The 15,840-nt window shown below is 37.0% G+C and overlaps 2 protein-coding genes and 3 pseudogenes across 4 annotated transcripts; all 5 read right to left on the bottom strand.

Moving 5' to 3' along the window:
• Positions 1–131: 131 nt before the first annotated feature.
• On the bottom strand, positions 132–2,175 carry LOC104721030 (cytochrome P450 81D11-like; annotated as a pseudogene). The gene is made up of 3 exons (XR_015572957.1): positions 1,627–2,175; positions 950–1,333; positions 132–854 (listed from the first exon to the last, which is right to left on the bottom strand). The product of XR_015572957.1 is annotated as a cytochrome P450 81D11-like (transcript).
• A 1,298-nt stretch (positions 2,176–3,473) lies between these two features.
• Positions 3,474–5,511, bottom strand: LOC104727531 (cytochrome P450 81D11-like). Its single transcript, XM_087476103.1, has 3 exons — positions 4,895–5,511; positions 4,372–4,758; positions 3,474–4,259 (listed from the first exon to the last, which is right to left on the bottom strand). Exons 1-3 carry the CDS (start codon positions 5,204–5,206, stop codon positions 3,636–3,638), a joined length of 1,323 nt encoding a protein of 440 aa, XP_087332229.1. The 5' UTR covers positions 5,207–5,511; the 3' UTR covers positions 3,474–3,635.
• A 423-nt stretch (positions 5,512–5,934) lies between these two features.
• LOC147933529 (cytochrome P450 81D11 pseudogene) lies at positions 5,935–7,136 on the bottom strand (annotated as a pseudogene).
• A 68-nt stretch (positions 7,137–7,204) lies between these two features.
• On the bottom strand, positions 7,205–9,341 carry LOC104721029 (cytochrome P450 81D11). The gene is made up of 3 exons (XM_010438935.3): positions 8,785–9,341; positions 8,249–8,632; positions 7,205–8,151 (listed from the first exon to the last, which is right to left on the bottom strand). The coding sequence occupies exons 1-3, from the start codon at positions 9,280–9,282 to the stop codon at positions 7,537–7,539; spliced, it is 1,497 nt and encodes a 498-aa protein (XP_010437237.1). The 5' UTR covers positions 9,283–9,341; the 3' UTR covers positions 7,205–7,536.
• Positions 9,342–9,534: 193 nt separating this feature from the next.
• Positions 9,535–12,087, bottom strand: LOC104721028 (pentatricopeptide repeat-containing protein ELI1, chloroplastic pseudogene; annotated as a pseudogene). Its single transcript, XR_015572956.1, has one exon. The product of XR_015572956.1 is annotated as a pentatricopeptide repeat-containing protein ELI1, chloroplastic pseudogene (transcript).
• Between the last annotated feature and the right edge of the window lie 3,753 nt (positions 12,088–15,840).

Below are 15,840 nucleotides of genomic sequence, written 5' to 3'. Positions count from 1 at the left end.
AAACGATGAAAGCCGAAGCCCACTATGGCACTATCTATGTTTCCGTGGGATTTGCGAACCCGGGACCCCAAAATATATATTTGATTTTATAACCAATATATATTTGATGTTGATATAAAATTACAACTAAATGTAAAACCATATATTTTATTTTTAATAAAAACACAACAGAGATTATTATTATTTTACTTGATACTTATAGATTAAACAAGCTTCAAATACTTGACGAAACACGACAAGATAGATTTAAGATTTCACATCACTTTACTGTTTACTCACAATGTTACGGGCTCTGCACATAGCTCGTAACAGAAGCATTTTAGGCAACGTAACTCCATCATCTTCGGTCATGTCCACAAGCTCCTCACCAACCCTTTCCCACGAAACACTGAACTAAAGCTCCGAGAGTCAGTCCCACCAACCGCTGAGCAAGCCCGGCTCCAGGGCAAGCTCGTCTTCCTATCCCAAACGGCATCATCAGCTTATGAATGTCCCCTTCCTTTTCAAATCTCTCTGGCTTAAACCTCTCAGGTTCCTCCCATAACTTCGAATCTCTCTGCATTGACCAACAATATCGTGCCACATGGCATATCGTATCCCGCAACTTTACAATCATCCGACGACATGTGAGGGAGTAGTAACGGGACGGCTGGATACAAACGTAGTGTTTCCGAGACTGTGTTTTGAAGATGAGGAAGATTCACAATGTCCGATTCGTCTATTAACCGATCTAAACCGACTTTTTCATCGATTTCAGATCTCACTTTCATGAGTATCTCTGGATGGTTCAACAAACTTGACATTGCCCATTCTAGTGTTGTTGATGACGTGTCTGTCCCTGCACTTATCATAGACTGTACATTTTTCTTATTAAAAAACTTTCTTATATCTATAAAAAAAATTACAAAATAATATTTGCTTATACTAATTATCAATTATTGATACTTACGAGGATCATCCCTTTGATGGTGACATCGCTGTAGTACTCAGGTTGGGTTTCTTGGAGAGAAAGCAAATGATCGATCATAGTATGACCTCTCTCTTTCTCTGCACGTTTCTCATCAACTAATCCCTGTAAAAACGCATCAAATTGTTTCCCTAGATTTTTGATATTTTTCTCGAAATTTGTTACCCATTGTACGATTGAAATGTAGTCAGCTGGATTCCCGGCACTAGCACCACCGGTCAACCCTGACACAAGTTTTCTCACACGCTTGGCTTCATCGTTGTCCTCGGTGCCGTCGTCATAGTATCGCTTTCCGGCCACCATTCTGATGATATTGTTGGATGCCAAATTCCCTAATAATGATTTCATTTCCACCTCCACAAATTTCTGGAAGACAATTACCGATCAAAATTTTAGACTTAGGACGTAGATAAAAAAAAAATGGTTATATCTTTTAGCATTTATGTTTGTTTTAAACTTTTAATGTTCACAATTCGTAAATTGGTCTTTTAGTTTATTTTATTTTTCTGGTCAAAATGGAAAAATTATTGCATGCATGGATGGTTTCAGCCTTCAGGGTCAAACTAGACGTTACGAGAATTATTAAAATTAAGAAAAATGTACATGCATGGCACGAGTAAATGAATATAAAGAAAATAATTGAGGAGATCGTATAGTACGTGTAAGGAGTCGCGGGAGAGACGTGAGATGAGCCGTCGGATCTAGTCCTTACGGATATACAGAAACGTATTGAGTCTCTGAGACGAAAATATCTCGACTGCGGCGATTCTGCGGAGGTTCTTCCAGTGCTCGCCGTAGGGTGCTGCTACCATATGAGTGGCGTTATAGCCGATGTGCTTGCTGACGGTGAACACGGGTCTGTCCGCGAGAACGACATCGTTTTTGGTGAAGCACTCTTCGGCGATGGAACGTGAGGAAACGACGTAAACGAGGCGGTTTCCGAGGCGGAGGTGGAAGATAGGAGCATTTTCGAGGGACTGGGAGAAGGAAAGTAATAGCCGGTGGAGCCGTGGCTTGAGGAGATGGAGGTGGCCGATCACAGGCAAAGATGTAGCTGGAGACGGTGGAAGGTTAAGCTTTCGATTTGATCTTGTGAGCCAGAATGTAATAGTGATAAAGATGAAGAGCAAATAGACAAGTGAAATCGGAGTAAATTCCATATTTTCTTAATATTTTTCTCGACTCATTCTGTTCTCTCGCTTGTGTAGGGTAAAGAGATATATATAGATTATTAATATATTAACAAAAAAGGAAAAAAATAAAATATGTTGTGATTTTTTTTTCTCTGTATATGACATATATAAAAAATTGTTGGGTGTGGAAGATTTCACACATCGATCTCTTCACTCATCCTTGCAACTATATTATGTTTGTCATACCGAGAATAAATTTTGTTTACAACCAAAAATCACAAAAATTGATAGCAAGCTTGTGGAGACCAAAAAGCTATAACCCTGAAATATTTATCGAACTTAGATTTTTTTTTTTGGATCAAAGAACAATTTTTGATCAATTCCTAATTTTATTAAAATTTGATATAATTTCTTTTTCAATCAACGACCAACACCGGTAAAACAAATCGCGGAAAATTAGCAAAAGTTCCGTTGCAACTACTTTTACAGATGTTGTCGGAATCGTTTTTGTCGTTAGAACAAATAGCAACCGTTATAATTGTCTCTATATACTTAACACACAAATATTTCATCCGTTTTTAAATTTGTTGTCGTTTAATATTTTTCACACATATTAAAAAAATAACTAAATTCTTTATTTTAGCCTTTTTATATACATTTTTTAATTTTTTTTATTGGTCAAGACATTAAAACAGTTAAAATAAAATTGGTATTTTTTATCAAACATATTTATTGAAAATCTAAAACAACAACTATTATAAAACAAAAATATTATTCTAGAAGACAACTAAAAAACGAGAGGGACTAAGTTATAATTTTGTGTAGCTGATTGTTGATGGAGCAATCACAAAAAAAAAAAAGAGCTTTTTGACACAAAAAATCTAAAATAAAAAATAAAGAAAATTAAAGATATGAATAATCTTTTGAACATAAGAATCATATTTGATACATCAAGTCTCTTCTATTTTTACGATGAGAGAATGTAATAGTGTGACACATGCTTTAGCTAAATTTGGTCGTATTGATAAATTATTGAAGCCTGTTTGGCTCCTTGACACTCTTTGTAACGATGTTCTTTAATCAGTATATTTCATCTGTGGAAGAAAAAAATCATATTTGATACGTAAACCCCTAATTAAAACCGCAACAATTTCTGAAACACAAAAGTCTAAAGATGTTTGACATAGCAAAAGCCTTTTCAAATTTGATTGTTGGACTCTAATCAGATTTCACTAAAAACAGATAAAATAAAATTCTAGATTTTCTAAAAATTGATAAATGGTTTTATAATTCAAGATTTTCACTCCAAGTGTCTTTTTTAAAAATTAAAATTATAGTATTGTATTACTCTTAAAAAGATCCCCTTGTCTCTATCGTCATGACTCACTCGTACGTTACATAATACCAATAACCAAAGTTTCTATCGTCATGACTCGTACGTTACATAATACCAATTACCAAAGTAGCAATAACTCCAATCAACATACCGACATAACCGTCGCCTAAACACATAAATTAGCATTTAGTACAAAAGTCTAAACCCAAGCGGACTCCTCGAGGAGTTTACCAACAAAGGCACGTGCTCTACACATGGCTACCAACGGTATAGCTTTAGGCATTATGACTCCTCCTCCACCTTCAGTCATATCCACCTCTTCTTCTCCTATCCTCTCCCACTCAAAACATTGAATTAAAGACCCGATAGCCAAGCTTGCTAACCGTTGAGCCAGACCGGACCCAGGACACGCCCTTCTTCCTAGCCCAAACCCCATTAGCTTATGAGCCTCTCCTTCTTTCTCGAACCTCTCTGGTTTGAAGCTTGTTGGATCATCCCATATCTGAGGATCCCTATGTATAGCCCATACATTAGTCAACAGCATGGTACCACGCGGCATATCGCAATCCCCTACTTTGCAGTCTTCTGATGCGACGTGAGGGACCAACAAGGGACTTGCAGGATACAAGCGCAACGACTCAGACACAATGTTCTGAAGATAAGGAAGATGTGAGAGGTTTGATTCATCCAAAAGCCTGTTGAAGCCAACCTTATTGTCGATTTCATCTCTAGCCTTGCTCAATATCTCTGGATGGTTCAACAAACTTGACAACGTCCATTCTAATGTTACTGCCGATGTGTCAGTCCCCGCCAGTATAAGAGACTACAACACATTGGACACATACACCAAAATAACTGAACTAATTATTTCCGTATATACCAAATGTGACAATTGAAAAAAAATAGACTAATCATGAACTTAAAATGTTACTTACGAGCATGATTCCTTTGATGATAATGTCCGTGTAGTACGCAGGTTGGGTTTCTTGCAAACCAAGCAAGTGATCAACCATAGTGTTCTCCCTCTGCTCCTTCCTTGCTCGTTTCTCATCGACCAATCCCTGCAAGAACTCATCAAGCCTACATGCGATATTCTTTATCCGTTTCTCGGAATCTGTGATCCAATTCAGGATCGGTAAATAATCAGCAGTGTTTCCAGCACCAAAACACCCCATCCCCTCTGCGATAAGCTCTCGCACACGTTTAGCCTCGGGGTCATCCTCTGCACCGTCTCCGTAGTAACATTTTCCAGCCAACATTCTAATGATGTTGTTGAATGTTAAGTTAGAAAACATTGATTTCATCTCAACCTTGGCATATTCCTGCAAAATTTATTATATACCCTATGTTAAATCATTAACTAGAGACTAAAGATGATCATATATTTATCCTAAATATTAGTAATTGAGATATTATAATCTAGTTCAAATATGGTAATTTTGGTGGAGAAAAACTTACGAGTGAAGAAGAGTTCCGTGAGAGACAAGCTATAAGCCGCCTGATCTCGTCTCGGCGGATAGAGGAAAAGCTATTGAGCCGGTGAGCCGAGAATATCTCGACGGCACCAATGCGGCGGAGATTTCTCCAGTGGTCACTGTACGAAGCTGTAACCACGGTTGTGCAGCCATATGAGATGTGTTTTGAAGCAAGGGAGTTAAATCTGTTCGCGAGTACGACGTCGTTCTTCGTAAAGCATTTCTCAGCGATCGACTGAGAAGAGACAACGAAAACGAGTCGGTTGCCGAGTACGGAGGGAGATGATCGGAGCATCTCCTAGGGATTGAGAGACGGAGAGGAAAACTCTGTGGAGCGGCGGTTTGAGAAGGCGGAGGTGACCGATCACCGGTAACGACCATGCCGGACTCGGAGGAAGGTTAGGCTTTCGCTTGATTCTTCCGATGATGAGTGTGAGAGATAGAATTAGGAAAAGGAATGTGAAAATTAGGGTTTGACCTTCCATATCTGATTTCTTCTTCCTCAAGGATTTAGGATTTGTAACAGAGGATAGAGTCTGCTTGAACTACTCGATAGACGTTGACTTAGAAAACATCATACAATTTGAAAACGGAATCTTTATTATCTGTATAATTAAATCGTCTCAGCCCCAAAGAGGCAAAATTACATGTGCCCATTAATCATCTTTTATACCTAATCATTATTCTAATACTCAGTGGCTATTTCAATCGTCAATCTTTATTTTTGATACCTAATCATAATTCTAACACTAGGTGGCTATTTCAATCGTCAATCTTTATTTAGTATATACGCTACTAAATATCCAAATATACTAAACGATTTTTTGTTTTGGAGAAAATACTTTGTGTCATGTTTAAAGGGTTTTAAGGGAAGCGTTTTTCTGATGACTGATCGATGTATATATGGTTGAAAATGTTTTATGGATTTTTTTTTTTTTTTTTTTTTTTGTTTGAAAAGGGTTTAATTCCTTATGTATTACATAATATTGAACATTGGACCATTTGTTCAAAAAAAAAAAAACATTGGACCATAACAAAATTTTCGTTTAAAAAAAAAAAAAAAATACATTAGTACGAATAACACAAGACACTCATAACACAAATATAACCGTTGCTTAAGCATGTTTGCAATTTACACGAGTCTTCACTGAAGTGGACTCGGGTAGGATTTTAACAACAACGGCACGTGCCTGCACATGGCCACCAACGGTCTAGCTTTAGGCATTGTGAGTCCTGGACCTTCATCGACCAATCCCTGCAAGAACTCATCAAGTCAACGTGTTCTTCCTCTTCTCTTTTCCTTCTCGTCTCTCATCGACCAATCCCTGCAAGAACTCATCAAGTCTATTGGCGAACTTCTTTATCCGTTTCTCGGAAATATGTGATCCAACTCAGGATAGGTATATAATCAGCAATGTTTCCAGGACCAGAAGAACTCATCGCATCTGCGATAAGCTGCCGCACGCGCTTGGCCTGGGGGCCATCTTCTACACCGTCACCGTAGTAAGATTTTCCAGCCAGCATTCTAATGATGTTGCTGAATGTTAAGTCAGAGACGAACTATAAGCCGTCACCTCACTTACGTATGAAGAGTTCCGTAAGAGACGAACTATAAGCCGCCTGATCTCATCACGGCGAATAACAGAAAATCTATTGAGTCTATGAGCCGAGAATATCTCTAAGGCGCCGATGCGGCGGAGATTTCTTCAGTGCTCGCTGTACGAAGCTGAGACCAAGGTTGAGTTGCCGTACGAGATGTGTTTTGTGGAAATTGTGGTTTGTCGGTTCGCGAGTATGACGTCGTTCTTCGTGAAGCATTCCTCGGCGTCTGAACGTGAAGAGACAACGAAAATGAGTCGGTTGCCGAGACGTAGGGAAAAGATGGGAGCGTCGCCTAGAGATTGAGAGACGGAGAGGAAAACACGGTGGAGCGGGGGCTTGAGAAGGCGGAGGTGACCGATCACGGGTAACGCCCATGCAGGACTAGGAGGAAGGTTAGGCTTTCGCTTGATTCTTCCGAAGAGGAAATGAGAGAGAGAGAATTAAGAAAAGAACGTGAAAATTAGAGTTACAGCTTCCATATTTGATCTTCTTCTTCCCGATGGATTTTGGTGAGTGACGATGTTACGTTAGTTGACATATTAGTAGCCTTAAATAGAGTGAGTGGTGGTGAGTGTTTTAACAGATAACCAAATTGATTCTAACAAATGGACTCATTTGATGTAGCCGTTACATGAATTTCATGAGTCAAATTAATTGTTAGTAGATATGTTAATTTGACTATTTTACTCAATGCAAAGTAAAACGTTAGTAGATTTCTAGAGTTTTCTAGAGCTTTCTAGAGAAAGCAAATCTAGCAACACTTTTTTTTTGGTAAGAACACGGGGAAATCCCCATATTATTAAAAGAAAAATAAAAACATTACACAGAAACTAAACTAGCAACACTTTTTATACAATGTTAGACTTAAACAAACATTTTATTTTAAATTAAATACAGTAAGTGTTGATTTATCACTGACTTTATGTATATGTGTTCCCATTTAACATACAGACATAATAAACTAGTAATAATCTTTTAAGTATGCGTAGACATTACTAATGGCATTACCTAAAAGTCTAGAAGTCAAGCGGACTCGTGGAAGAATTTACCAACAAAGGCACGTGATCTGCACATGGCTTCCAGAGGTTTGGCTTTAGGCATTGTGCCTCCTTTGCTTTCACTCATATCCACTTCTTCTTCTCCAATCCTCTTCCATTCCAAACACTGAATCAGTGTTCCAAGAGTCAGGCTTACTAGCCGAAGAGCCAGTACGGAACCAGGGCACGCCCTTCTTCCTAACCCAAACGGCATTAGCTTATGAGCCTCTCCTTCTTTCTCGAACCTCTCTGGCTTGAAGCTTGTAGGATCATCCCATAGCTGAGGATCTCTGTGTATAGCCCACGCATTGGTCAATAGTATCGTACCCTGCGGCATATCGTATCCCCCAACTTTACAGTCTTCTGACGCAACGTGAGGAAGCAGCATCGGGACAGCAGGGTAAAGGCGTAACGTTTCAGACACAATGTTCTGAAGATAAGGCAGATTTGAGATGTCTGATTCGTCCATAAGCCTGTCTAAACCGATCGTTCTATCGATTTCATCTCTCGCCTTGTTCAATACCTCAGGATGGTTCAACAGGTTCGACAACGCCCATTCCAACGTAACCGCTGATGTGTCGGTCCCTGCCAGTATCAAGGCCTGCAGAGTTGAACACATACACGAAACTAAACCAACACGTTCCACACCAAAATGTAACCAAACTAAGCTAACACGTTCCAAGATTTCGGCTACTTACAAGCATGTTTCCTTTGATGATACGATCAGTGAAGTAATCGGGTTGAGATTCTTGCAGAGTTAGCAAATGATCGATCATGGTATTGCCCTTCTCTTTAGCTGCTCGTTTCTCATCAACCAATCCTTGCAAGAACTCATCTAGCCTACCCGCCAACTTCTTCACCCGCGTCTCGTAGTCGGAAACGAACCGCAAAACCGGTAAATAATCAACAGCGTTTCCAGCACCAGCACATGCCACCACATCCGCAATAAGTTGCCGAACTCGCTTAGCCTCCGCATCGTCCTCTACACCGTCTCCATAGTAACGTTTTCCAGCAACCATTCTGATGATGTTGTTGAATGTTAAGTCAGATAACATCGACTTCATCTCCACCTTGGCAAACTCCTACAGATGATGTCATGATTAACACAAAACAGAGTCCACAAAACAGAGTATAGTTAGAGAAACAATAAACAAAATCATATCATTTAATTAACCACTAATTAAATCCAAATTCGTGAGCAAGATCTAATTAATTAAGTTTAAAGCTCTCTTACTTGTGAAAAGTTCTTGGAGAGACGTAACACAAGTCGCTTGATCTCGTCTTTACGAATAGACAAAAAGCTGTTAATACGGTGATTGGAGAATAACTCGATGGAGGCGATACGGCGGAGGTTTCGCCAGTGGTCACCATAAGAAGCTGCGATCATGGTTGTGTAATCGTACGCGATGTGTTTAGCGAGGATGAATTTTGGCCTGCTCGCGAGAACGACGTCGTTCTTGGTGAAGCACTCTTCTGCGATCGAGTGTGACGAGTTCACGAAAACGAGTCGGTTTCCGAGTCGGAGGGAGAAGATCGGAGCATTGTTTAGGGATTGAGAGAGTGAGAGGAAAGTTCGATGAATCGGTGGTTTGAGGAGACGAAGGTGACCTATCACCGGTAACGACCATGCCGGACTCGGAGGAAGGTTTGGCTTTCGCTTGAGTTTCCCGATCAAGAACTTGAGCGTGAGGAGAATGAAGAGGATTGATAAAATTAGGGTTTTGGTTTCCATATTTAGATCTTCTTCTGTTATTTGGGTTAGTGATGAAAGCAATTTTGTGGAGTTAAATAGATTTGGACAAATATTATAAAAACAAAAACCAATTTTGATTTTAGTATTGACTATGTGACTTCATTGTCTTTGACCCGTATATATTTCTTCAATGTTCTAGAAAAACAAAACACAGTAACGGGGAGAATTAAAAAAGTCAAATTATTGGATTGTCAAAAAAAAAAAAAAAAAAAAAAGTCATTCTTCAAGAAATTTTGAAAAGTTATTACTCGTAAATTTGTTCACTAAAAAATCAGTTTTCATGTACAAAGTATAATGTGTAAGCGGTTTGGTTCGTTTTTACCAGAAATCGCCACAAGAACAGGAACCATCCGTGAAATGGTGAAACCTATTCCGATCTCTCATGACGATTTTACGTCCCGTGATTTTGGATATCAGTTTCGTCACTGTATGACAATCTGAACACACTCGTAGGTTCTTGAATATCTTTAAGGGACTTCCCGGTTTGGTACAGATCAGACCATAAGCAATCGCGAGCCTCTCGCTATGAACTTGTAGAGATTGCTCTTTCTCTATTTCTCCAAGATCCTGCAAGACCGTGTTTGTATTTGGAACGTAACCATGAGACTTGATCCGCTCGCTCATCTTTCTTAGCATTGTGTAGATTTCCTTGCTTTCCATGTGTTCTCTGTCTCCAGCTCGGAATTCATGAACTTTGTTATCGATTTCTATTGTGCTTATACCAGGCTCCTTCACGATTCCTTTCTCCTTCATCAAGTTTCTCACTTTTGCAACACCTTCGTAATCACCCGCTGATGCATATATGTTTGAAAGCAGAACATAGATTCCTGAGTTTGTGATGTTTTGTCCAATGAGATACTCTGCAATTTCCTTGCCTACCACAAAATCTCCATGAAGTTTACAGCTTCCAAGAACAGAACTCCATAAGACAGAATCAGCTTCAATTTTCATGTTTTTAATGATTTCGTAAGCTCGTTTCAGCTGACCAGCACGACCAAGCAGACTGATCAAGCATCCGTAATGCTCGATCTTGGGTTTAATCCCATACTCTTGTCCCATTGACTCAAACAGTCTCACCCCTTCGTTTACTAATCCACCATGAGCACAAGCCTGAAGTGTTCCGATGAAAGTTATATCAGTTGGCTGCAACCCTGTAACAAACCGCATCTCATCAAACAATTTCAACGCTTCTTGGCTATAACCGTGCATTGCATAACCAGCAATCATCGCATTCCACGCCACGATATCCTTCCTCGGAGTCTCCTTAAACACTAAACTTGCTTCTTCCAAGCTCCCACATTTGCTATACATATCAATCAGAGCCGTGGATACTTTAACATTGAGCCTAATACGATTGTTCTTGATAAAAACATGGATCCAACGCCCAGTTTCAAGCGCTCCAATCTGCGAACAAGCCGAGAGAGTAGCTACAACGGTTATTTCATCAGGCTTCGATGTTCCATCCGCCAACAGTTTCTGAAAAAGCATCAGAGCGTCACTAGGGAACCCATGTTGAGCGTATCCATCAATCATCACGTTCCAAGAAACAATGTCTCTCTCACACATTCTATCGAACAAAGCTCTCGCAGCCTCAACGTTCCCCTGCTTTACGTAGCAAGTGATCATAGCTGTAGACGAAACAAGACTTCTCTCAGGCATTCTATCGAACATTTTCTGGGCAGATGTTACATCTCCTCCTTTCGCATAAACGTCGATGAGACCAGTCGACACGTACGGATCCATCCACAACCCGAGTTTAAGAACATGGGTATGGATAGCTTTTCCGGACTCAGTGGAGCATGATTTCAAAATCGACGAGAAAGTGAACTCATTGGGGGCAATTTCAGAAGAAAGCAATCGAATATAAAGCGAGAAAGCTTGATCATGGAGGCCGTTAACAGAGGCAGTGTTGATTGCGGCGGTGAAGATGAACAAATCTGGATCGATCGTCTGGTGAAATAAAGCCAACGCGTGGCGAATTTTGCCGTGAGAAGCGTATCCACGGTGGAGCTTGAGGTTTAAAACCGGGTAACGAGGGTGGAGGAGGAGGTTATGACGGAGAATAGCTGCGTGGATTTGGAGCAATTCATCTACTGATTTCGATTTTTCGATTAGAACTGCAAGTTTCTCTGGCGGCGGAAGGCGGTATCTACCGGCGGTTACGGTGGCGGTGGTGGTTAACTGATTATGCGGTAGTGACGTGGCGAGAAGTGGTGACGAAGCCATCGGTTCGGCGATGGATATTTCTTTGAATAAAATAATGAATGTTACCTTGAGGAAATTTAGGCCCATATGTAAATGGAATAGGCCCATTACGTTTTTGATATGTACTATGAGCCCAGCCTGTTATGAAAAATGAAGCCTACAAGTTACATCATCACAGATAGCATACAGTAAACTAAAGGGATTAAAAGATTTTGGTTGGGGCAAAGAGATCAAGGAAAGATTTTTGGTCGAACAAAGAGATCAAATAAAATTTACTATACATGAATGTTCCTACAATTAAAGTAATGGTCAAGAAATTTAAATTTGAATTGTGATTAAAAGAAAGAAAAAGTCGAAGAGAGACTAAACCTAGAGGGAAGTGAAAAGAGGGGAAAGAGACAAAAGGTGTTAGAAGAAGAAACATATTAATTGTGTCTACAGAAACTAAAGCTATGTTCTGTTCCGACCTTGGTCATGTGACGTTCCCGTCAACTTCTGTTTTAAATTCTTTATATAATTGCTATAAATTACGTGAAGAAATTAGGAACAAGGGAAATTTCCATAAGAAACTATATATTCGGGTGCAATTTCAAATATTAATGTTCGAATCTAGTATATAAAACTACACGGTCTAGAAATTAAAACGTATGGTTTTGTTATAACCATACATTTTATTTATAACACGAGTGTAAAAAGACAACGACCAAGACTATAACAAATTTTGTTATAGGTTATTTAGATTTTTTTTTTAAGTAGAGAATATAAGAAAGAAATGAACACTGAAACTGGACGTGTCCCGGACACGAAAGCGACTCATGAATAGAAACTGTTCGGTAGTTGGATTGCTACGGCGTAGTTTGTCATAATACTATACCATACTCGGTCCATTCTTTCTTGGTGGTATAATAAACGTATATGTTACGTATACGTTTATTATTTAAGTTTTAATATCTCACAAGCCCTCTGACCTCGAAACCTATACAATTGTTTTTAGCTTTATTATACATATTGGCGAACCCATCACCTAGATATATTTATAACAAACTACGCATGTAAACTAGTCACTTATATATAAATACTTTTCTGCGTGGCCGTTTTGAATAAAAAAACATGCATGTCACGGACTGATATTAATCTCTCTCCTTGTTTGAAAAATTAAATCGTGGATTATTTGATAGATCATAGATAGATAGATTTGTTAAATTGGAGGCGGTTTCGTATACGAGTAACATTTCCTGATCATAGTCAACTGGAATATTTTGAAATAACTTGTTTTGTTTTTCTTTCTTTCTTTTGGTCAGAAAGTATATAAGTTTATTCAAACATTTTGAAGTTTATAAAAACGGATTAAAGTATCATTGTTTTAATTGGCCTGTATTTCAACGTCTTTGATAAACCGATGCTATAGAAAGGTTGGTTTCTTATATATAGACGATTTGTTTTTCTTTTGTGAGCAAAAGACGAATTTATTTTGGAACATATATAATAATGTATGATTTGCACTATATATTTAACTTTACAGCAAAAAATTATCCAAAAATGTAAGAAAGAAAAGAAAAATAAAAACAGAAATGACAGGACAATTGTAAAGATTAAACAACGACAGTGTTTGCCCATAAACTTATGCTTTTGTCCTTACGATATCTTTGATCCCGACCCGAAACATGTACAATTGTCGAAAGAAAAGAAGAAGAAAAAACTCATGCTTTTGCCTTTTTAAAATGCATTGTATGTTCGCTCATTGAAAGCTCGATCATTATGGTTTAGAAAGAAAGAAAGAAAAAAAAAATCAAATTATTTCAAAACAATATTATTCCTAGATGGTGAAAATAATAGTGACATATCAACGTAAAGTGTGTCTACTTCTTTAAACAGGGATATGTACACATCCATGCAGTAAAGATATATACATATATATAGACAGATTGAATTAATGGGACCTAAGTATGGCGACGTGCATGCATGTGCCTATTTATCTTTTCACAATGCACCAATTATTTTCAGGATTAGCACTTCTGTTAAGCTATGATTATGGCATATAACTAAATATAAGGATAGAGTCGTGTTTGATTCAAAAGCAATCTCAATTGCATGTAATTAATAATACAAATACCCTTACTCCTTTAGATTCGTCAAGTATTTCTCTTGTTCTACCTAGTTGTTGGCTTCTTTCTTTCCACGATCATGTGCATTACGTAAACATGTAAAAGACTTGGGTTGTTATAACATTGTAAATAATTGGTGAGTTTCGTATCATCTCACCTCGCGTGCGGTATATTTTGTTTGTGTGTTGATAAGTTTGAATTAAAAAAAAAAAAAAACAAAACAAAACTTGTCGTATATATATACGTACAGGAAAACGTAAAGTTGTCGAAATTATAGCGGAATGGTTGATGTCAAAAAGGGTCCCAAGTCTATATTATCCAAAGATATCTTCTTAATTATCGTCAGCAACGAAAAAAAGAGAAGAAAAAAAATATATCGTCAGCAATGTAACGCCATGCCTTCTTTGGATATCGACATCCCTCTCTTTGACATAGAATCGTGTTCCTTTTCTTTTGTCATTTTGAGCAAGAATTTGAATTGGTCAAATTTTGTTTTCTTGTACAAAATTAAACACAGTTTAGTATTCGATGATTTTAACTAATAATCAAGGAAATCACGAAAATTGAATTAATATTTAATATACAGATTTTTAAAAAAGTTGCATCATTTAATATGGAGGAATTCTTCAAAATGCCACTAAAAAAATGTTTCTTCAAAAAACTGTCTTTAGTTTTTTTCCAAAAATACCACAAATTTCTTTTTTTTTTTCAAAAAATACTACAAACACAAAAAAAAAAAATTCTTGAAGGTGTAAAATTTCCTTTTTTAAGTTTGGGTTGACAAATTTATTTTAGAGTATAGTTTTTAGGAGGTAGCATTTAGTATTTAGGATTTAGGAATTAATTTTGAATATTAAAATTTTAAATTAATTGTGTGGTAATTTACAAAAAAATGTATTTTAGTTATATTTTTGGGAAAAAAACTAAAGTGTGATATTTTTGGTAAAAATATATTTTAATGGTATTTATGAGAATTGCCTTTTAGTATGTTAATAGATGCATACAAAAAACTTATTATTCTATATTTGTTTTTGCTGTTTGAACTTTTTTCTATAAAATTTCCTGGTTATCGCCAAAACTAATCCAATGATCATGACATTATCACTCATTCAACAATGGCGTCCTGTAAATGGATAAGTTGCACTAAACGTGCGAGCTCTAAATTTTGATTAATTGTCAAATTTAACAAATTAATTTTAGGATATTAAAATGGCATCGTGGAATATTATCATTTAGTAGTACTATTGCCTACCTAATTCAAGGGTCTGTTAACCATAGTCAATATGCGTACTGTATAGTATTGACTATTGAACGTGTACGTACCTAAGAATACCGACTAAGGTTTTGTTATGTTATATAGTTAAATTTTATAGGTTTTGTTATGTTATATAGTTAAAATTTTATAACTCCGTTTGTATATTCAGATTTGAAATCGTATTATTCATTTACCATTTATTTTTGATAAAATACTATTCTTTATGTACTTTGTTCTTACCATTATATATATTAGTTTAAATCATGCGAAGTCAATTTAAAGTAAAATAAGTACATGTTAATTAATTAAAGTTTAATATCAATATAGGGGACAAGAATATTATTAAGTGAGTAAATAATCAGCCTTCAAAAAGAAAATATGAGCCTTCGAATAGTTTATTATACCTACTAGGCTACTACTCATATTAAAAAAAATCCTAATGCCGTCAAAGAAAATCCTAACATCACTATATAAGTGAGATAGGTGAAGTGACTATTCTAATGAACAATTTGTTCTACAGAAGAAAAGTTGTTCCCGAAATGTCTAATCAAAGATAATGTGCGATTAGCCTCTTCCTATAATAGTGACCATCTTCTTTTCATTTCGTTAAGTTATTCATAATTATTGATCCCTTCGGCTTTTCAATCACACTATTATTGTTAGTATTAGTACTATTTAGTCAAGCCCCACATGTCAAGCAATCCAACGCCATGACCGAAATCATATTATAATATCACATATATGCATTATTATTATTTTTTTTTGTCAAAACATAAATCTATATATACAGCTGATGCATTAATTTTTAAAAATATTTACAGTGATTTAGCAAAAAAAATGACAGTGTCCTATATATGGTAAACAAATAGACTATTAATGAAGAAAACTAGTGTTGTATGTATTGACTTTCAGTTTTAGTCTATTTCATTTTGTTAACTCATTATTCGAAAAATCTTTTTCTACTAATTAATC

The sequence above is a fragment of the Camelina sativa genome, chromosome 11 (assembly GCF_030686135.1).
Source record: "Camelina sativa cultivar CO46 ecotype springtype chromosome 11, ASM3068613v1".
Lineage (NCBI taxonomy): Eukaryota > Viridiplantae > Streptophyta > Magnoliopsida > Brassicales > Brassicaceae > Camelina > Camelina sativa.
Note: the sequence above shows the minus strand (reverse complement) of the source record. Positions and strands in the feature narration are given on the sequence as shown.